This window comes from Lepisosteus oculatus, chromosome 5 (assembly GCF_040954835.1).
Source record: "Lepisosteus oculatus isolate fLepOcu1 chromosome 5, fLepOcu1.hap2, whole genome shotgun sequence".
NCBI lineage: Eukaryota > Metazoa > Chordata > Actinopteri > Semionotiformes > Lepisosteidae > Lepisosteus > Lepisosteus oculatus.
In genome coordinates this window covers 38,248,157-38,269,242 of record NC_090700.1, presented here as the reverse complement: position 1 = coordinate 38,269,242, position 21,086 = coordinate 38,248,157, and the positions used below count along the sequence as shown (strand labels likewise).

The following is a 21,086-nucleotide window of genomic DNA, read 5'->3' as shown; positions in this document are numbered from 1 at the left end:
CCGTGAGTCTTCTTCCTCCCAGCTATGGAAAACCTGCTATCAAGGTCTGTTGACCTTGCCCATCACTGTCTGAACAATTAGTTTCTAAAAGATCACAATCCTCTGGCCTCTCTTAGACAACAATATAAACAGTGTATATGCAAAGGACATATACACCCAGTGAACTTCATAGATGTATACAATATACAATGTACAAAAAACAATGTAGTACACTACAAAAGCATAAGATTCGAGTGGATTTGGTATACAAATGTGCTATAATAAGAAGGGCTGATTAGAGAGAAATCAAAAATGTTCTTAAGTTTTTAAGGCCATATCTTTAAAATGAATGAAAAGGAGTAAGTTGGTCATGGCTTATTTAAAGGTCTCTTTCCCTGTTCTGAAAAGAAAGGGTTGATGCAGATTTAGTTTTTAGTTTTGAGCACTGTAACGTTATCTCGCCGCCTTCTGAAGAGTTGGTGGCCTCCTCTCCGTTTCTCCGAGTCACAGAGAAACCCGGCACAAAGCCCAGGCAGTGAGGAAGCTTTTAAATTCAGCCACAAAGCAAGGCAGAAATGCAGTACAAACAGATGCTGTCACAAGCTAGAGGACAGAGCCTTTCTCTGAAACATGTACCAGGTTAAAAGTAAACAAAATCAATTCAAATTAAAAATGAGAAAAAACTGGATGACTCATTAAAGGCTTGCTGGAAAAGAAGGAGTAGCGCAACTGAAAGATAATTATCTCAGCACAATAAATTGGAAAAAAGGAAGAGACTCATATAATTATATTATAATCTTGACACCTTGTCATTTTTTTCCTTTTGGATTTCCCCCTGCTGAGCAATTAAAACATATATAATCAAGGCTTCATTTGATTTGTCTAGGAAATTATTTATTTTATAAAAGCTTGACACTGGAAGCACAAAGCCAATGTTCTATTTCAAAGCAAAGTGCTGCCAGTACAGCACCGTTGTGAAAAGGAAAGAATTTAATTCTGAGAACAGCTTTCTGTATTATAAACAGATTTTTTCTGTTTTGCTTTAGAATTGGCCATTTTCTTCCAAATTTCCAAATTGGGAATTTTCTAAATGTTAATCATTTGTTATCAACCTCATACCTGCGTGGAGAAATGAAGACAGGGTGCTCTTTTTCCGAATTGAACAGTCATGTCGACACCTGGTCTGCACACTGAGCCCCATAGTGCCCTCAGCTGAGTCAGCATCCATTGGAGGAGTGATGCAACAGTTCAACTCACAGGCAGCTGGCAAGTTGCAAGAGGGCGTGTGTCTCTACCCGAGGAATCCCAGTAACTTGTGACTACTGACGTACTGCAGTCCGTACTCTGAACATCAAAGTCCTGAGTGCTCCCTATAGCTGATGTTTTTTAAGAAAACCTATGGTCATCTAAAAGCCATATATTCCTGAAATACTATGTCATTTAATACCGAAATCATATGCAACATTCTAGATTCAAGAACATTATTTATAATCAGCTTAAACCAAATGACCTTTCAAATCATTTCTGAAGATAATGCGAGTTTGACAGATCTATAGCAGGACATGAATCTTTAATCGTGACTTTTATCCCGTAGGTGTCAGCTGTCGATATGGTGCTGAAGTGCAGTTCGAACTACCAGTAGCCAGGCTACTTCCAATAGCTCAGGCTGGGGAATGATATCCATCAGGTGACAGCCCTGTTCTGTGCTGGTTGCTATTGTACAGTATCATTGTGTGGTGTGATTTTGGAACAAAAACATCTGTCAGTATAACAAAGACCAGCATTTTTTCATATAAAATTAATGCACATACAGTATAATACAGAAAATTAAAATACCTCTGGTTTTTAGATTACATTTGTTACAAATTCTTGTTGAGCCAAAATAAAAAAGATCCTTTAGAGTGTCTTCTTGTTCCCTATGCAAGCTGTGAGTCCGAGTGCTATTTTCAGGGCAGTGTGTGTGTGCTCATGTCTAGATGTGTTTAAAGGACAAATTGGGAGGTAAACAAGGAGAAAGTAGGATACTGTCAGAGTGCTTTTCCAAGCCTATATCCTTTTACCTGGGTTGGTGTACAGGAGGAAAAGGGGCTTTGAGAAATGCCCTGGGATTTTTAGTTTATGCCCCTTCACATAGTGGTGATGTAGCTACAGGGGCTACATCAGCTCAGACGGCCACCACACACCAACAAGGGAAATAATTAGCACTACATTAAAAATTTAACAACATTAACAATATGAAATAACAACACTTCAATGGATTTGAGGCCTGAAATAGCCAAATTCGCATTTATAGTAGCAATTAGCACATCTGGTGTTTATTACATTTTAGGTACTCAAGAGGGTGTGTCTGAGCCCTGTATGCAGTGACAGGAGCCAACCCCTCATCCAAACGTGTGGTTTTGTTTCAGTGCAGTTTAAATCTATCTCTATCTGTGAGTGCTCCCTCGATTGTGTGCTGGACAAACCTGCTCAATAACCCACGGGGCCCTGGGCAACCATGAGTGCCGCCTGCTGTGGCCCAGCTTGGCTTTCCAGTGTGTGCTGTCGCTAGGCACCAGTCACTACGACAACGGCAAGAGGAGCCCAGCAACGCCCACCAGCCTGCAAGCCAAAATCTGCAACCTCATCAGCAGCGCCACTGACACAGAAGGTTAGCACACCATCCCACTCCTTTATCTGACTTTAACCTGGGCCATTGCTGGCAAAATTCCCCCCAGCTCTGCTGGGAACTCTTGTGTTTGATGAATGTGACTCCTTTCTAGAGCTTTGATGCTTTTCCCAATGTAATCCCTGTGTAATTATTGGCATAGAAAGACTACAGCAAGTAATGAAAGAGAGATGGCATGCAGACAGTGAGCATTAAACCCTATTGTAAGTGATAGCAGAGTGCATAACATTTCATTGCTTTGCATTTTGTTCTTTTTTTCCTGACACCAGTGTGTTACACCAAAGCTTTTAAAATGCTGAATATCCTTTAAAACCCTTTTGCTGTGGATTGACATTGGGAGCTATCAGTTATTAATTACAGTTGTTATTGGAAGTCAATGATGAATTACTGCATTCCTATATTGAAACTGACTTGTATTAATTGTTTATCAAATATCTCAGTCTAAGGCTTTGAACAAACATGTTTTTAATGGACAAATGAACCCCAGCAAAATCTTGGCCCAAAAAAGAGCTGTTTTTTTCATTCCAAATCGATCTACTGAAAGAAATGGCTTAGGAACCGGAAAAAAAGGACCGTTGTCCTATACTGTGATCAGCAAGACACTTCACAAAAGAGCTGCCAGAAACAGTTAATAGAAATGTCAGAGATCTTGACTTAACCTCCGGGGGCACGCTTTTATCTGCTTTAAAAAATACCAGAAAAAAATGATTTCCTCCTTATGCACAGCAGGGTCTGATTTCCGATCAGTGCTGATAAATGCAGGTGCTGCAGTCTTGCAGCCCTGAAGTGAATGTTTCAGTTAAACTCTGATTATTTTGTGCAGTGGAATTAATGATTCAACCATATTAGAGGGTCAAGTGGAAATCCTGGTGGAGACATTGTCAATTCATCTGTCTTTGTCTCCTCAGGGGTGTACGTCTTCCTGGATGACCTCCTTTTGACAGATGTGTGTATGTTTGCACTGGACAAGATCTGAGCTGATGCCCAGTGCTATCTGGACAGAAACCGAGTCAAACTTGTGTGACTTTGTAGGGTGCTATGAGCTGAGCACATGGCCCTCTGCTGGGCAGGGGACTGGCTGGAGCAGAAAGTCCTCAGCTCCACCTTCACCTGGACTGGAGCAGAAAGCCCTCAGCTCCACCATCACCTGGACTGGAGCAAAAAGCCCTGGAGCTCCACCATCGCCTGGACTGGAGCAGAAAGTCCTCAGCTTCACCTTCACCTGTACTGGAGCAGAAAGCTCTGGAGCTCCACCATCACCTGTACTGGAGCAGAAAGCCTGGGATCTGACACTGACAGATCTACAACAACCACAACAGGGCTAAAGGACAGAAAACATCTTTCTTTAGATTTACTGTCCAAAATATTAGGAGACCCAGAACGGATTGAGGGATGGCCCTCTCAGAACTCAAAGAATGGCTTGAAGGGGGCGTGGCGGGTGGTCCTCAAGGTTAGGAAATATTTGCATCCCAATTGCACCCCACCTTTGGGGCAGGAAAGTCCTTGGTAGAGATTGTGATGAAGTCCATGGCACTGCACTGCCCACTCTGCTAGCTTTGGTGGTGGTCAAAAGGAATGACATCGGGGCGTTGTCATGATTAAGAAAGGTGAAAGAAATTACCTGCCACTGGTTTCTTGAATTGATTTGGGGTTCCTGACAGTTTAGCCAATGTGTATGTGTCACAGAGACATTGATAAGGAATTAAAAGGCTGCCAAGGGAGCAGCAGCTGCACAACAAGTGCCTTCCTTTTTCTTAACCTTCTTTAAATCAGGTGGAACGACGGAGATGTGAACTGCAGATTGGAAATTTGTTTCCAAACCAGAAACATTTGCTTACCTATTTTTTTATGCCGATACTTTTATCCAAAGCAACTTACATTTACTACCATTTACAGAACAGAGTGTTTAGCTGGAAAAATTTGGGAACGGCGCCTTGCTCGGGGGTACAACAGCAGTGTCGCCCCACAGCCTTCCAGTAACAAGTGCAGAACCCTGACCACTGCCCCCACTGCTGCTTTAACACAAAGGAAGGTGGTGAAGAGAGAGGGAAAGGGATTTGATGATGATATTATATTTGTATAATATTCTTAACATGCCACACAATACCATACTGAAATGGGCAATTTTAATAACGAGAAATTTCCCTTGCTGAACCCGGGAGGTTAGGCAGACATGTGAAAATATATTCCAATGGTGCCTTACACATTGTTGCTCTCTGTATGCTGTGTTCGGCAGTTAAATACATAAGGTAACACATGAGAAGATGCTGTCTGGGTCATCTTGCTTGTTCAGTGGATTGATTCTAGGATCTTATCAAGCAATTTTTCAAAGTATCCTGTGTTTTCATCTTTAACACTGCAGGATAATCAGGAACTTGGCTAGGTATGGGGTTTGACTACAACTATAGGACATCGCTATCTCTCTTTGTAAATCTGTACTTTCCCAACCTGCTAAATTCTTGACAATGTTGCTTTGCATATTTATTTCTGAGTTCCTTTGGATGCTGCGGCATTGCAGAATAGCTGTAGACAAATACGATGACGGTCACCTGCTGTCACGCTGTCTGACGAACACGGTCAGGAACACAGCGACAGCGACTGCCGTCCATGGCAGGAGATAGGAATGAGTGAGCCCAGATCCTGGAGGAGAAGAAATGATGTTGTGCCACTGACAGCAGCTCAGGAGGGGAGGTGTCTGGAAATCCTAGTATGGAAGAGAAAATAAAGTTTTTCCTTTATATTATCCATCATTTATTCTTATATTACATATTTTTATTGTGAACTTTAACACAACTGCAAAGCTTTTCTTTTTGTTGTTCTTGTTATTTTTTGTTATGACTTCAGTTAATTAAACTGCCTTGTCCAGTTTATGTTAAAATACATAAAGCGTTTCTGTTAATACAGCAATATGTAAAGAATTCAGGCACACCTGAAGAAGGCTCCACGGCCAAAACGTTGTGTTCTCTTTCTTCTTTTTTTCAGCATGGAATAAACCTATTACTTGTTCCAATATGTAAAGAGTTCATTCTCACACACTGAATAAACAGTTTGATATAATATGGATTTTAAATCCATACCAGTTATTATAAGTTCACAAGAATGTAGAATCTTTCTTTTTATTCTGACTTGAAAGTTCCCATTAATATTTTAGCTGTAAAATAATTTATTGAAATGTTTCTGAGGAATGTGGTCTTGAAGTCTGCAGCAAATGAACAGTTCAAAGAATAAAAATGCTTTTAATTTGCCTTTGGATGTAACTTGGAGTTGCTTGTAGTTGTAGTTGAACTTCTTATTTGTACTCATTTGTATTTTATATGATTTAAATAAAAATAAAACGATCAACATATGATTGAATACACTGATGTCTCTTACGGACTGAAGCATGAAGGCCCTGCAAATTAATTGATTTTTAAACTGCTTGCTTCTCACTTTGCATTTGAATGACTAGAAATTTCGCTTTGAAGTTGATTTATATATTTAAGACATTTATAAAGCATCCAAATATTTTTTATAATGCAAATATACCTTGCAGGCTTTAAAAATGTATGCTCCAGCATTTTTTCATTGGGTGTACAGTATGAAGATGTGTTTTTAAGAAAGAATGAGTTTTGTATGTGGGGAAAGTACACCCCCTTGTGCCTTTAAGAAGAAATGCAGAAATTGACAAAGACAGAGACCTGGCTGGGTTGTTTTGGACTCTTTGGGTGATGATTCCACAGTTGTTTACTTATTTTAGCTTAACCCTGATGATGCTTAACTGTGTATCATTCATTAAAGTCATTGATAGTGTGGTGTTTTGTGATCTGGGCTCACTGGAGGTCAGCCTGCTATACATTTTCTTTTGGTGAAGCAATGGCTCCTATAATTTCTAAGAAAGCAAAACCCTGCTGTCCTATAGACAAGTGTCACAGCTCCAGATCACACGTCACGTTAGTGGAGTTATAGAAAAGAGGATGCCAGTGGCAGGGCTGCTTTTCAGAAGGTGCACAATTTTTCATCGACCCCCTCCCCATTGGGATGAAAGTGGTGGTACTGAAGCAGTGCCGATTAATTAAGAAAGCTCAGAGACAGAATGTTTCAGAAGATGATGTCAACCCCTGGAAGCCTAGACACTAGAATTGTCCCCTGGCAGGAAACCTGGCCTTTAGACAGAGGGGAGCTGCCGCTGTATACTGTACATGCTGAGCCCATGAGCGACTGTCACGATTGGCAACTGGCAACGAGGAATTAAAAAAAATGTGCAATATGCAATGAGGCTCACCTTTTTAAAATTGCTTTGCATTGTTTTTTTTTACATAAGCTGTCTCAAGCAAAAATGTTGGTAATACCAGAATTAGCAATTTTTTTCTGTCTCTCTTGTTGCCCACCATCCCAGCTGCGAAGGATGGTGTAAAGCAGTACTGCACAGTGCTTCCTCTGAGCCTCTCACCCCCCCCCCCTGCTGTGGCAGGAAGCACGATGAGGGGGCGAGGACGTGCTTATGGTTTAATAAAGAAGGCTAATACGTCCTGGCTCTCACACAGCATGATGTGTCTGCCGGGGCTGCTGTTGATTGCGTGCCTTATCCCAGGTAAGTGTGGAGAGGTGGGTGTATGGAGACAAAAGAACAACACCCCCCCCCCTCCAGAAACACACAGCAACAGGCTTTGAGGTAGAGAATAATGGGTAGATCTGATCTGAAGGCGAAGGTATGAGATGTTTATTTCGAGAAGCTATTTTTTAACTCATGGTAAAGCGTTGAGTGAAGGCCTTTGATTTTCTGACTGTGACTGTGTCGTCTTCTGTGTTTGGCCCTACAGGCCGCCTGCTCCACAGGGTGGAGCTGGGCGCGGGGGAGTCAGTGTCGGTGCGCTGCCATTACGAGCCCCAGTGTCGGCGTGGGCCCAAGGTGTGGTGCCGGCAGATCTCTGACAGCGAGTGTGTGATAGTCGCACCGGCGGACAGCAAGACCGCAAGGCCTGACCAGCAAGACAAGGTCCAGATTTTAGACAACACCACCTATAACTTTGTCACCTTCACTTTGAGGAGCCTGCAGCAGGGCGATTCCGGAGTGTACTTCTGCGGTGTCCACAGCAACAACAGGGTTCATGCTCTGGGGATGCTGGAGATTCAGGTGTCCAGAGGTCAGTGAGGGTGCCTCCCCTTTGAAAAACAAGGAATCAATTGCGAATAGTGCCTGTAAACAGCCAGAAAAGAAATAATGAAATGCATTGCATGAATGAGTGACATGGTGGTGCAGTGGCTAGCATTGCTGTGTCGCAGTGCTAGGGTTCTACGCTCAATTCCTGGGGTGGTTTGTATGTTCTCCCTGTATTTGTGTGGGTTTCTTCCAGTTCTTTCTGAGTCCAAAAACATACGGGCAGGCTAATTAGCTTTGGGGAGAATTGGCCCTGGTGTTGCATCTGTGTCTGCCCTGCAATGGACTGGTTTCCAATATTTTTAGGCAGAACCCAGCTTTGTACCTGTTGTTTGACGGAACAGGGTCTGGCTCCCGTGTGACACTGAGCTGGAAGAGGCAGTCAGAAAATGGATGGATGGATGCATTCCAAACATATATGAACATTAATATTGAAGAACAGCTTAGTTCCATTCTGAAGAATAGAAAGGGTGTTGTTTTGAACTATATTTTGTTCTATAGTATTCTGCAATGGCCGAGGGGACACACAACTCCAGCCACACGTGTCCTCTTTCTGTTCCAACTGGATTCTTGAACCAACGAGAGCCTGTTCTGTGCTTAAGGACATAAAAACGGTTAAGAAAAATGGAACAGGCTACTGAGCTTTTTTTTTTTTCAATCACTAGCTTAGCGATACTCACTCCTATCCTTCAGGTTTTATATGTACCTATTATGCTGAATGAGTCAAGACTTAAAGACAGCGGCTTAAATCGATTATTTGATTCAGATCAATTCATTAGGAATTCAGGGAGGAATGAAAACTAGAGACACTGCCACCTTCCAGTTATGGTAAATCTATTTCTTTATCCAGTCTTTGATTGGCCCGCTCATCTGTACAGCAGATTCCACCTTTAGTACAAGGCCTCCTGACCATTTGTTGCAACGCAGACTTAGGTTGCGGGATTGAGATTAGCAGGATGTAAATAGCTACACAGGATGCAAATAGCTACACTGCAGTGCAGACGTCTTCAATATCTTAGATGTGATCAGGAGTTTGTGGCCGTTTCGAGAATACATGTGTGTTTTCAATGCGAGCATTGATACTTTACTCAGACCTCCACTGCTGTTTTCTCCTGTTGTAACATCTTTGGCTGTTATTATTGGATCTTAGTTTTAGTGTGAAGAAAGCGAGCTCATAATTTAGTGAATCTTTAATTCTGATTGATCAGTATCTTCAAAAACACGATTATAATAACTCAAGGTAATTAAAACAACCGCTGCAAATATCAAGTGTTGAAGCAGAAAATCCGTCACATTTACCCAATAGACCTTATTTACTCATTTTCAGGAGCCCCTCATCATTATCATTATTTTTTCTCTATGCATAGCATACCCATAAAGCTAAAATACTGCTTGATCTACACCAACTACACATCAGGCTTAACTGCTGAAACACAAAAAGATTAAAACTTCACCTGAGAATCACCGTAAAATAGTATTTCTGCACTGAGAAAGAAAAGCATGGAGTGAAGAGTGGAACGATCTAAAATAGCTAACTCTGGTGCCAGTAATGTATATTACAGAGTTCCATGATAAACTGTTTTCTGAAGTACAAAGTGATCAAATAAGCCTATATATTTCTTTAAAAGAACAAAAAATGGAAAATGTGTCGTCTGCTTTGTTTGCATGCTTTTTTTCCATGGTTTAGTTGCATGCGTTTTTAATTGTACTGTATGCTTTTTTCTGTGGTTGTTATCCTTCTGAGATTCTAGAAGCCTTGGAGACTTAGCTGTATAAATGACTGCAAAGACCACTCAGAGCTCGCTTTAACAGGAAACGAAATTAAAGAGACGGAAATTGTATGAGAGAACATTCATGGCTGTGGACTGAGGAGTGTAATCCGCAGTACGGAGATCAAGGCGAGGACCATGAAGCCATTAGTATAATACTATAGTAGTTTTTAGGTAAACAGCTGTCCTGGCAAATTCCAGAATCCGAACTCTTTTTTATGGATCTCCTTTTTTTTATTCTCAGTATTTAACTGTTGTGCAAGATGTGTTTCCTCTTGCATACTGTGTGATCACACAACACAGTGGGCAAAATAACAGTTCTGTTTCAGTCTTTCAGATGCTGTGCTTTTAAAAACACTGTCTTGTTCCTTGTCATGTCTTGAGTTAGGAAATGAGAAATAAGTAAATCTGTTGAGAGTGGATTTAGTGTTCCCAAGCTTTTGATTTAATGATCATTGCTAATTCTATTTTCTTTTATCTTTTCCCTTGGGTTCAGAGGAAAGAAATACAGTGACTGTGAAGCCAAAAATGAAAACAGCCAACCTTCTCATTTGCTTTTAATTTTAGAGTCCCGTCTTGACTCACAAAAATGAATCAAAAAACGACCCCACAAACCCCAGTGGATGAGACTCCCTAATGCAACTCTTTGTTCTGGCAGAGCTGGTGACAGGGCATCTGGACTCAACACCCAGGACAACTACAGCTGGGACGTCCCCAGTCAGCTCCCTGTCTGTCAGGCTCACCGCCTTGCCAGAGGTGCCCGGGTAAGGGACCACACTGCACTCTCTTACTGTTAACAACACAGAATAGAAGACAGGTTTCACATGAGTGGAGCACGTTTTGCTCATCTGGGTGCTGGTATTATATTTGTTAGATGTTCTTGTATACCCTTTTGCTAAGGGACCTGGGGAATCTGCTACATACACATGGTAAGCTCTGAAAAATGCTGTTATAAAAATAAATCATCATTTTTTAAAAAAGGTCAAAAGAGTTTTTTTTTAATACTTAGGAAAGAGAAGGATTCAGTTGGAAATAGATATTTTGTTTGAAATTGTGTTAAGGAAGTGCAAATTAAACCCTCAGAGTCTTTTTTGTAAGGCTCGTGGAGAGGAAGAAACATCAGGGGAAGCCAAATAATTCAGAAACAGAGGGCTTGCTTTCTAACTGGGTGTCAACGAAGTACATTCAGTCCTGATGCCTGGGTCTGCTGTCAAACATGTCTTCCTCTTTCTTCCCCTCTCTTTCCCTGGCCCTCAGTGTGGATGCACTGGGGAGCGACCCGATGTCTTTCTTCCTGGTGATCCTGTTCGTCATCATCATGGTGACTGCCGTGGTGATCTTCATTCGAGTCATAGTGCGATTCAGGAGAGGTAGGGGTTAAGTCTCTTACCTCAGTTTATCTGAAAATACCACGTCTGCGTAAACTGCTAAATTCATTTCACTCTGCTCTGTGCTACTTGCTTAATCTCTGAACTTCTGCACAGGTTTTATCTTTTTCTCGGCTCCACAGGTAGTTTGCAAAGGCTAGAAATAACACACAGGATTTGTAAAACAAGAATCACAGCGAAGACCCCCGTTGCTTTCAGCCTCTTTTATTTTTTATATGTAGTGCTTGCAGGTCTGTTTCAAGTCATTTTACTTTATTTTTATAGAAAAAGGTTGCAATAAGAATGTTTACTTTTCTCTGCCCTGCAGATGAAGTACAGTATTCATGAATAGATTAGGGTTGTACTGTAAGTGAGATATGAGTTTGTGATGAACGATGATTAAATTCAAGATAGGGATGGCAGCTGAAGTCTGGAGACGTCACAGTTGCCTCCTCACGTTTCAAAACGGAACGGTTGTCAGCTGCTTTACCACCCAGGTGCCTGGTTTCCTCTCATCTTCAAAGCTAGACAGCACTAAACCTTGCCTGGCTGTTTACTAGGATGGGGGCACTTCAAGGACAGCCACACTGCTGCTGTTTTCTGGCCACTAGGTGGAGCTCTGCCCCATGGGCCAGAAATTCCACTGAGTGTGCAGCAGGATGTACTTTTCATTTTGCAAGTCCCTGACTACACATGGATTCTTGATCCCATGGGACTGAGCTAAACAGCAGGAGTGCTAATCACGGCATCCAGACTAAATTCTTGTTCAGTTTTTCTTGATCACCCCTAAATGGCCTGATACCTTGATACCTAACCTGCCAAGCGGTATCACCTCCACCTGCTCTGCTGTGCACTGAGCTGGTGAAGCAGTACAGCCACCACTTGCCACCCCAGGGAGGTGCTGCAATCAGCCACACCAGTGAAGGTTTTATTAAGAAATTGTAATCTGTGCAGTGATGCAGTAAAGCACGGTGGTTGCTGATGTCATAAAGACATGAAATCCATGCATATATCAGTATAACCCTCCTGTTGCAAGGACAGCAGGTGGGACACTACACTGTAGTTCCAGCAAGGATTATTCCACAGCAAGAATTAATCTTGGACTGTTCTGATAGAGTTGGAACAGGATATAAAAGCCAAGAACATGTCCAGTCTGTAACAGACTGTGTCAGGCTGTGTCACTCTGGGCTCTCATTCTGTGGCATTTTGTGGGTGATGTGCCCATACTGTACGTCTGTCTACAAAAGTCATGAAATACTGTAGCTAATACCAGTACAACATCAGTTGCAATGAAATCCAGATTCATATCTGTGAACTGCATTGTGTTGAGTAATGTTAAATATATATCAGTCATTTTGCTTTTTTGCTTAGTTTCCCCCATGGAAGTGTAAACAGCTGTGTATTCAGCACTCTTATTCCTTCAGCAGCAGTTTGCTTGAAATGTTTTGTTAAATTTCCCTTGTCTTCATTTATTAACCAGGGATGAGCACATGGCTCAAGACCCTCATACCATCGTCATTAGTTCGGCTCGTATGAAGTGTTAATCCTGAAAAACCTCAAACGGTGCAGTCTTTAAGCACACAGATAAGGCTGATCAGATCTTATCAGATACAGTATCTAGCAGCTGTTAAGAACAACTTCTAAAGCTTTGCAAGAAACAGGAGGTGTTTTTCTGCTGATTTTAAAAGGCTGTTTTAATCTCAGTTTCAGTTAGTACGCCCCCAGGGAAATGCACTGCGCTCCAAGTACGTCTGACTGTTTTCTGCTGTGATTAGGGAAATGGGTACTTTTCTTCACTCTGTGCTCAACCATATAAAGGCAACTCAGAGCAAGACACAGACACAGACCCAGATCAAGTACAACCTTATGCATGCAGTCATGTTGTTAACTAGCTTGCACGATGATTTGGAGGGGAACTCCATTTAACAGCACGATCTCGTCTTCGCTCACAAGATCACATCAAGGAGAGATCTAAGCTGCCTTTGGTGATGGCAAGACTGACTCGGCGGCGGGTTCAGCAGAACGTTTACGGCGCGCCCCCTCGCAGGACCCCTGCCGCCGTGTGCAGTGGTGAGTTCTGGGAGTTTTTCAGCCGGCTCTGCAAGAAGCCAGACTCGTATTTCAAGTCTCCTGCCTTAATCAGGTCTTGATGCAGCACATTGTGTCACGGTCGTCATCCCTCTTCTAGAGGGCGCTCCTCTCTTTTTCGTTGTGTTCCCACCTTAATTTGTCCCAGCTGTTTCCTATCCCCATTTCTCTATTGAAGCCCTGCGCCTCTGTAGTTCTGGGCTCAGCTTTGAAAGCCTGGAAGTTCCAAAGCCTGCCTACCACCGGGCACAGGAGTGGCCCAAGGGCATAGGCTTCACCACGGTGTCCTGACCTCTGAGTTCGGAGCGCCTTGCCTTGTTGTGATTTTAATCTTCCATGTGCCTGGTTCCACGTTCCCGTTCCCTGTGTTAATTCTCTTTGTCATGGATGGACCACCTGGCTTTTGGTTTATGGACCGCGCCCCGATTCCTTGGACTCGTTAGCCTACTCCATGCCCCTCAAGCACCATCCCCTGTCTGTCATCCCAACCTTACCTCGCTGTGCCTGCCCTGATGTCCTTCTCCAGACTCTTCCGGATTATACCGTCACGCACAGGGAAAGACAGGGAAAACAACAAACTTCATGGGAGTCAAACACAGTGTCTGCATTTGAAACTAGGGAGGACTAATCTTACATCGGACAAAGAAGGGATGGGTTCAATAGCTGGCTACAGAGAAAGAATCCCACAATATTAGTCCAGAATAATGGACTGATAGGTCAATAGTGCCTAATCTTATGCACAATAAATTTGGGCATCTTTCTCTCTTTTTTCAGCCCAGGTCAGTCTGTGAGCAAGGGGACTAATGACATACTGGAATAATAGGAGGCTAACATGGACAAATATGAGGATTAAAAATGTATAACAGTGTAAAATAGGTCACATTTTGTAGTGAGTTTTTAACACTTATTTCCTTTGTTAAGAATATGTACAGTTTGTCTTTCCATCCATTTTCTAAATGCTTTATCCAGTACAGGGTTGTGGGGAATCAGAGCACCAGATGCAGCACGAGATACACATTGAACAGGACACCAGTACATCACCATGTTGACAAACACACACACACACACACACACACACCAGGGCCAGTTTTCCCAAAAGCCAATTAACCTAACAGTACTGTATGTTTTTGGACTGTGGGAGGAAACCGGACAGCTGGAGACAACTCACAAACACGGGGAGACCATACAAACTCCACTCAGTGTGCACCCCGGAGCCCCAGCGCTGACAGGCAGCACTGAACCACTGCCCCGTTCACGTGTTTGTTCATACTTGTATGATGTTTTAATGGTACAATCTATCAGATGCGAAATGTGTTTCATCTTGTCCGGGGACTTGAGGGCGCGCAGCTGTGAGAGGAACAGTGCAAAAATGACAGGTCCCCTCTCTTCAGAACAACAGCGCCGCCCTGAACGAGACCATGACGAATCGGCTGCTCCGCGTCCTTGAGAGGATGGTGACCCAACATCAGTAACGGGGAATCTAACACACTGATTTGTTCAGGTGTAGGTTTCACATTTCTTTCGGTCGTGTTTCAGCTCCCCCGAGATCTAGGCCGCCGGATGCCGGACGCAGGACAGACCAGGGATCCCATCACGGCGTTCCGGAAACCCCTCGACACATCACCACGGTGAGGTGCCCTCTGCAGTACAATTCCCATCCGCTCCCCCACCTAGCAATTTTTTTCCAAGTGGGCGAAAGCACTCTGGCAATCAAAAAGCCACCATCAAGGGCGAGGTGTGTTATTGTAGACTGCCCAAAAGCTTTGCCTTAGTCTTCCCTAGTCCCGAAGACATTTTAATTTTCTGGTAGCGACATAGAGTTATTTTTAAACATCTATACAAAGCGTTTTATACCCGTAAGATAAAACAAAATGAGTTTCACGGGTTTCTATAGTGAACTGACTTTTAAGGGGCAGTTGGACGTCTTAGTTCAGAGAATTTGATTTTCGAACTACAATTACTGCTTTGGACCACAAGAGGGCGCACGCTGACTGCTGGACTGCCTGAGAGAGACTGCTACGTAGGCTGGCTCTGCAGAGACGTCTGACCTTTACAACGACTTTGCCTGTCTCTCAACACCTAGCCTGTACTGTAGAGTGGTCAGGTAACCTATGTCCATTGCCCCGTGTCTGGACATGATGCCAAGGATGCGTACAGTACGTTAGCAAAACTGTTGTCCGTATCTTCACTAAAGCAAAATAATATATTGATATATTATTATATGAATTGGGTTCAAAATAGCGTTACGTTAAACATTAGATTTCATTTTGCTGCTGCTCCCTAGTCGACTAATCGACTACTCCTTTTCCAAACTTTGGAAAGTCGTACGCTATCACATTTATGTACTATAAACATTATGAATTGCAATACGGTGCTATTCATATTTTTATGACTATTGTAACAAAACAGAAATCAAGTTCAAGTCAGCCTTGAACCCGAAGAAAGCTCCACAGCCGAAACATTCTGTTTTCTTTCTTCTCTTTTCGGCATGGAATAAACCTATTACTTTGTCCTTTGACGCAGCTGCCCACCTGAACTAAACAGTAATCATTATCACAACGTATATACTCAATATACATGATACACAACTTGCCCGTCACTTCCCAATATTTTAACGAATGCAAATAACTCTTTACTGGCCGTGATTTTAATATCCGCTTAAGACGTAGCCCCATAAAACTTGTCTGAAACTATATACGCACCTCATTCGCCTACAGTATAGCTACAGATGAACATGTACTGTACCTACTGTACTGTACATGACGGAATATCACTGCGGTGCGGTGGCTCTGTGCCTAAGGATCTGCGCCTGTGGCTGGAAGGTTGCCGGTTTGTATCCCGCAGGCGGCAGAGGAGTCTGAGCAAGGCCCTTAACCCCAACTGCTCCAGGGGCGCCATATAAATGGCTGACCCTGTGCTCTGACCCCAAGCTTCTCTCCCTGTCTACAGTACGTGTCTCATGGAGAGCAAGCTGGGGTATGCGAAAAGACAAATTCCTAATACAAGAAATTGTATATGGCCAATAAAGTGATCTTATCTTATAGTGCAAGACGGGAGATCTCAGCTTGACTGTGTACGACTTGTCTCTGGCGCCACAGCACTTGATGGGAGAGTCCTCTCCGACAGCAGCCCAGTACGTGTGCTTCTAAAGGAAGGACCAATTGAGCAATTAGGGGGCGTAGAAAAGTTCCGACTTTGAAAACTTGAACTATTTTAGTTTAGTTTGATGAATTTGACAGTGGGACTCCGTATTGCTGTAAGCACAATGTCAGTACTAGACTACACCTTGGCAGGTGGAGTGAACCTATATGAACAATCTGTCTTTTTTTTTAAGATCAGATCACTTTATTAGCCATATACAATTTCTTGCCTTAGGAATTTGTCTTTTCTGCATACCCCAACTTGCTCGACATGAGACACACAGACAGAGAGAAGCTTGGGGTCAGAGCACAGGGTCAGCCATTTATATGGCACCCCTGGAGCAACTGGGGTTAAGGGCCTTGCTCAGGGGCCCAACAGAGTAGGATTTCTCTGCCAGCCATAGGATTTGAACCGGCAACCTTCTAGCTACAAGCGCAGATCCTTAGCCACAGAACAACCTGTCGTAACTGTTATGGTTGCAGGAGGCCCAGCGGTCACCTGTGCGTCCACCCAACCACGGGCCCAGCGTTAGGCTGTGAAGAGGCACCCACGCACGGAGGGAGGGAGACAGAAGACCCACGACCGGCGCTATCCGAAGAGAAAAGGCAACCTAACGGCTTTACTAGTTACTACACTGTAAATTGTGCTTTCTGAATATTTACCCTTTTCCACACTGCCCTGCTCTTAAAGTGAAAGGGATCGTTATTTTCTTCACACTGGCTGATTATTTTTTGTTTTTGTTTTTTTCCGGGGGAGGTGGAGGGTGGGTCTTTGTGAAAGTGTAAAGTTGTGGTTTCTGCTCTCTAAAATCTTCCTTCTAATCTCCAGAATCACTGAAGGAAAGTGTGCTTTGAACAGCTCCAAAAGTTACAGGGGCACATGAAAGAGTCCAAATAAGAGGAGGCCATGTACTGCAGGTCATTTGGTTGCTAGTGGCCTTCCAGTTGTTTCTTGAAAGAAGCCAGGGAATCGGCTGGGCAGCTTGTTCCACACTTCCACCACTCTTTGGGTAAAGAAGTGCCTTTTTTTTCCAGTTCAAAATGGACTGTCTCTACTTTACTGTTCTGTCCTCTGGTTTGTGTCCATCGGGATGACATTTGCCTCTGCCTTGAGGGATGGTGAAGACATGTTTGAAGTTCCTATTAAAAACTAGAAATTGAGGGCAGGATCTCTCCCTTAGGGGAGGTGCAGGAGAAAGTATTGCATGGGAGGGCTGAGGCCTGAGAGGAATATTGCATTCGTTCTCCACCGGGTTTCAGAGGCGTGTTGGGATCACACTACAGTCAGGTAGAGCACTGTTCTAGAGAGTATCTAACCGCTGGGCAGGGATCTAGGTCTGGCAGTACTGCACTAGAATGCTGTTAGGAGAATTACTTTAGTTATGACTATTACATAATTAATTAACCTAATGAAAAGGTTGTTATTGCTTATTTTATGTAACATGTTTTTCGATGCCAATGCTGTGGAGGTTTATAAGCTCAGAAAATTGTAACAAATTAGCATAACTACTGTGTGTGCAAGTTGAAACTGGGATAAAGACGTCAACTGGTGGTACTGGATCTGGTATCTGATTAAATCAGGTAGGTTTCAGTTATTCTAGTCAGTCATAATCTCTCAGTTTACAGTTACAGTGATCAGAATTGTAAGAGGAAATTGCAACAGCAACAACTATGTTTTATTCAATGGGAAATTACAGATGCAATTACACAACAGCAATTAAGGTAATGTTTGCAGCTGAACAGAAAAGAATAAGTGACTACACAGATTAATGTCTTCATCATATTAGTTTCTGAAAATGCAATTAAGGGACACGGAGGTATAATCAAGCTCTAATTGATCTATGTATGGAATACACCACTATTCTGTTTAATCATCGTTTTAAAAAATTCACACTTTAGGATTAAACGTTGGTATGGTATGTTGATAGAGATAAAAAATGTAGGAGTCAGAATTGAAAACAGAGCGAGGATAGAAGGAAATGGAAAAAGCAGATACAATTTGCGTAAAGAAAGGATTTATTTGGAAAATGGGGGGCTATGGTGGTGTAACGGTTAGCAGTGTGGCCTTGCAGCACCGTGGCCCTGGGCTCAGTTCCACACATGGAGTGCTGTCTGCTTCATCCAATTCAGGGTCTCGGCAAGCAATGGGAACAAGGATCCTGGACAGAATGCCAGTCCGTAGCAGGACACACACACTCGCACCAGGGCCAGTTTTCCCAGAAGCCTGCAACCTACTGTACCGGCACGTCTTTGGACTATGGGAACAAACTAACTCCGCACAGATAACACCCCAGGTCTAGAATTGAACCCAGGTTCCCAGCGCTGCAAGGCAGCAATCCTAACCACTGAGCCACTGTGCTGTCCCTCTCAAAATGAGCTAATGCCATTTGCACTGTGTGTACTGTTGTGTGTCTAGATCCACTCGATATCCTGAACACATGTCCCCATATGATACACACACAAGCGTTGATCAAACGTATTGATTCAGTTCTCTAAGCACACCATTTTTTTCACCCGGATATTTGGAAGTTCACAGCTTTTCAGTAATTGATCCTTCTTTAAAAGTCAAGAGTGAATAAAGGTGGAATCTTACGTTTCAGAAGCTGGCATGCTTATGATGCTAATGAGGCCTTACTAGACATTTTGTTGTTCAGCCACATAATCAATGCAAACGTGTTCTGGTCCCTGTGTATCAGGGAAATCCCAAGGTTTTCTGGTTCTGTGTAGCGCTCCCCTCTCCTGTGATGCCCTCCTGACCTTGCTATGTGGGATTCAACTGCCTGCTGCCGTGTGGTAGTGGAGAGTGCGACCTCAGCACAGACAGCCTGCAGCAGGGTGATCTAATACTGGTTATACTTGGAGATCAGCTCTGGTCTGCAGGGAGCCCAGGGTTGGCAGTACCACCTGGGGCTCCTGCATTTCTTATTAAACTGGAAACACGCCGGAAGCCAATTTCTTTCGTTTTTCAAGTCATACAAAATACATTAGCAGGGAACTAAAATAGCATTTGTAATATTTCCTCTTGTGCCTTTTGTGTAGTAAGTGTTATGATACAGAGGAATTCTTGAATTGCATGTTCTCTGCCTTTTCGAGTCTACGGCCCTGCTTTTTCATGTGAGTGGAAAGCTGACAAGCTGCCGATCTTATTGAGATACTGTGAAACAGGCAGGCAGTGTGAATACTGGTTAATGGGAAATTGAACCTGTGGTGTAGCTCACAAGTACACTGTGCCTGTTTGGATTGCATTTGTTCTGTGTGTTCTGTGGAAATTTTGAATTAATACAAATCTTATTTTTCTTAATGCTATATGTTTTAGAGACATTTTCGGTTTACTGTTTGTTTTCCTATCAGTTCTAGTTCTAGAATGATATAGATTTTGACAACAATGTGTAGTTCGTTGCTTTGTACTTTTGGTAAAAGCTGTATGGTCAAAAACCTCTCCTAATCATCTGTTATTCCTAATATCCCTAGTCTTTTTATTGACATGCTCTTGGTATTCAGTATTTTTTTATTTACAATGCTGTTTGTCATTCTAACTGTTTAAATTCACAATAAAGCAATGCATTTTTTCTTTGCCTACCTTTGGATTATTCTTAGAATGAAAAATTGAATCGAGTGTCACACATCTCTTACAGCAGGGTCCCCTTGAAGATGGAAAGTCTTTTGAAATGATTTGGGAATCTGTTATTTAAAATCTAACCATGCAGTCATGTACAGTAAGCACTGAATTAGAGACAAGCATGTGTGCACAGATTTAAGTATTGTATTGCATGCTGTTTTCTGTGTGACCCACAGTAATTACCACTCTGATCTTAGACTGATATTTAGTCAATAGACAAATCTATCGATCATCTGGGCTATGATCAAACATGATGTTGACCTGTCTGTGGAATTGAGCTATTGAAAATCTTTAAATTTCATCCCGAGCACAATCACTTTTGCAGATGGGTGGGTGTGTTGTAATGTTTGCTCATGTGTCTCCCCTTCGCTTCAGTGTGAAACACCAGGCCCCTGCGCCTTTTTAAGTACTACATGTGCTTCCAAACCAGCCAGTGTCCGGCCAGGTTAATTAAATAAGGTTGCTCATTACATACTGACTCAGGCTTGCACCAAAAGGAAGAGAAGAGAAAAGGCTTAATCCTGGAAGTTGCATTCATTTAATAAGTATAAGAATCACGGTAACCATGTACAACAATCAATTTGAAAGAACAATAATTCTTATTTAATACACCCTAATTTGATATAATTCACAATTTCATTCTAATTACATACCATTAAAGGTTTTATTTTTTAAAACAAATTTGCCTACCTGACATCTAATTCCTATTTTTTTTTTATGAACAGACTTTGACAGTGTGTGAACATAAGGGTTACCAGCTCGGTTTCTAGAACAGATAGAGTGAAAGGATACTAATCATCCCTGGGCTAGTCGATATCCCCCACACCACACGTGTGCCTGTCTTAGAACTGAGCAGTATCGAGGAGTGATGCCCCCGGGCATAGATTGTTTTGGGAGTCAGGAAAGTACAGACTGACTGCATTGCCCAAGTGCATTCCTGCCTAAACTCCAGAACCACAGCATTCTGGTTTGTTTCAATGCCGAAACTGTCATGACGACTACCATTTTATGACCGCTATTACTGGCTCCACAAATTTCCTGATTCCCTGCGTAAACAGAGCTGGTTTGTCTTTGTTTGATTGCTGTCCTCCTTCATTGCACTAATTAATGTAAGTCATTGTGTATACAAATAACAATGATAAATATCTCTTGGGTTCTTGGTTTGATTCTGGATTGGGAAACCTTCTGTGTGAAGTGTGTGTGGTTCCCCTGAATTGTGCACGAGCTTCCTCCAGCTGCTCTGGTTTCCTTCCACCTTCCAAAGACATGGCCTGGGTGAAATGGCATCTCCATGTGTGTCCACACCCACGTGCCTTTGT

The 21,086-nt window shown here is 42.7% G+C and overlaps 1 protein-coding gene and 1 long non-coding RNA gene across 9 annotated transcripts in view; both read left to right on the top strand.

Moving 5' to 3' along the window:
- Positions 1–5,965, top strand: part of LOC107076810 (uncharacterized) — a 28,357-nt gene extending 22,392 nt beyond the window's left edge. For 4 of the 7 annotated variants that reach the window (XR_011189682.1, XR_011189681.1, XR_011189678.1 and 1 more), the window contains 3 exons: positions 1,574–1,666; positions 2,388–2,629; positions 3,556–5,964. This is a non-coding gene — a long non-coding RNA (uncharacterized lncRNA). Of the gene's footprint in view, positions 1–1,573; positions 1,667–2,387; positions 2,630–3,555 lie in introns of all 7 variants that reach the window. The other 3 variants (XR_011189680.1, XR_001477943.2, XR_011189679.1) reach the window with 3 other exon arrangements.
- Positions 5,966–7,161: 1,196 nt separating this feature from the next.
- LOC107076820 (trem-like transcript 4 protein) lies at positions 7,162–19,700 on the top strand. 2 transcript variants are annotated; one of them, XR_011189676.1, is made up of 8 exons: positions 7,162–7,217; positions 7,447–7,770; positions 10,212–10,317; positions 10,811–10,923; positions 12,874–12,990; positions 14,545–14,636; positions 16,632–17,158; positions 18,279–19,700. XR_011189676.1 is itself a non-coding variant. In XM_015342432.2 (7 exons), exons 1-7 carry the CDS (start codon positions 7,172–7,174, stop codon positions 16,686–16,688), a joined length of 855 nt encoding a protein of 284 aa, XP_015197918.2. In that variant the 5' UTR covers positions 7,162–7,171; the 3' UTR covers positions 16,689–19,700. The 2 variants fall into 2 exon arrangements, 1 of the variants encoding a protein (XP_015197918.2); XM_015342432.2 differs by having other exon boundaries at positions 16,632–19,700.
- The last annotated feature ends 1,386 nt before the right edge of the window (positions 19,701–21,086 follow it).

What these genes read in the sequence shown, in the direction of transcription:
- LOC107076820 (XM_015342432.2), top strand. Translation starts at nt 7,172, where the DNA reads ATGATGTGTCTGCCGGGGCTGCTGTTGATTGCGTGCCTTATCCCAG. An exon ending in GGAGATTCAGGTGTCCAGAG is followed by an intron (nt 7,771 to 10,211) that starts GTCAGTGAGGGT and finishes TTGTTCTGGCAG; the next exon opens with AGCTGGTGACAGGGCATCTG. An exon ending in GCCTTGCCAGAGGTGCCCGG is followed by an intron (nt 10,318 to 10,810) that starts GTAAGGGACCAC and finishes CCTGGCCCTCAG; the next exon opens with TGTGGATGCACTGGGGAGCG.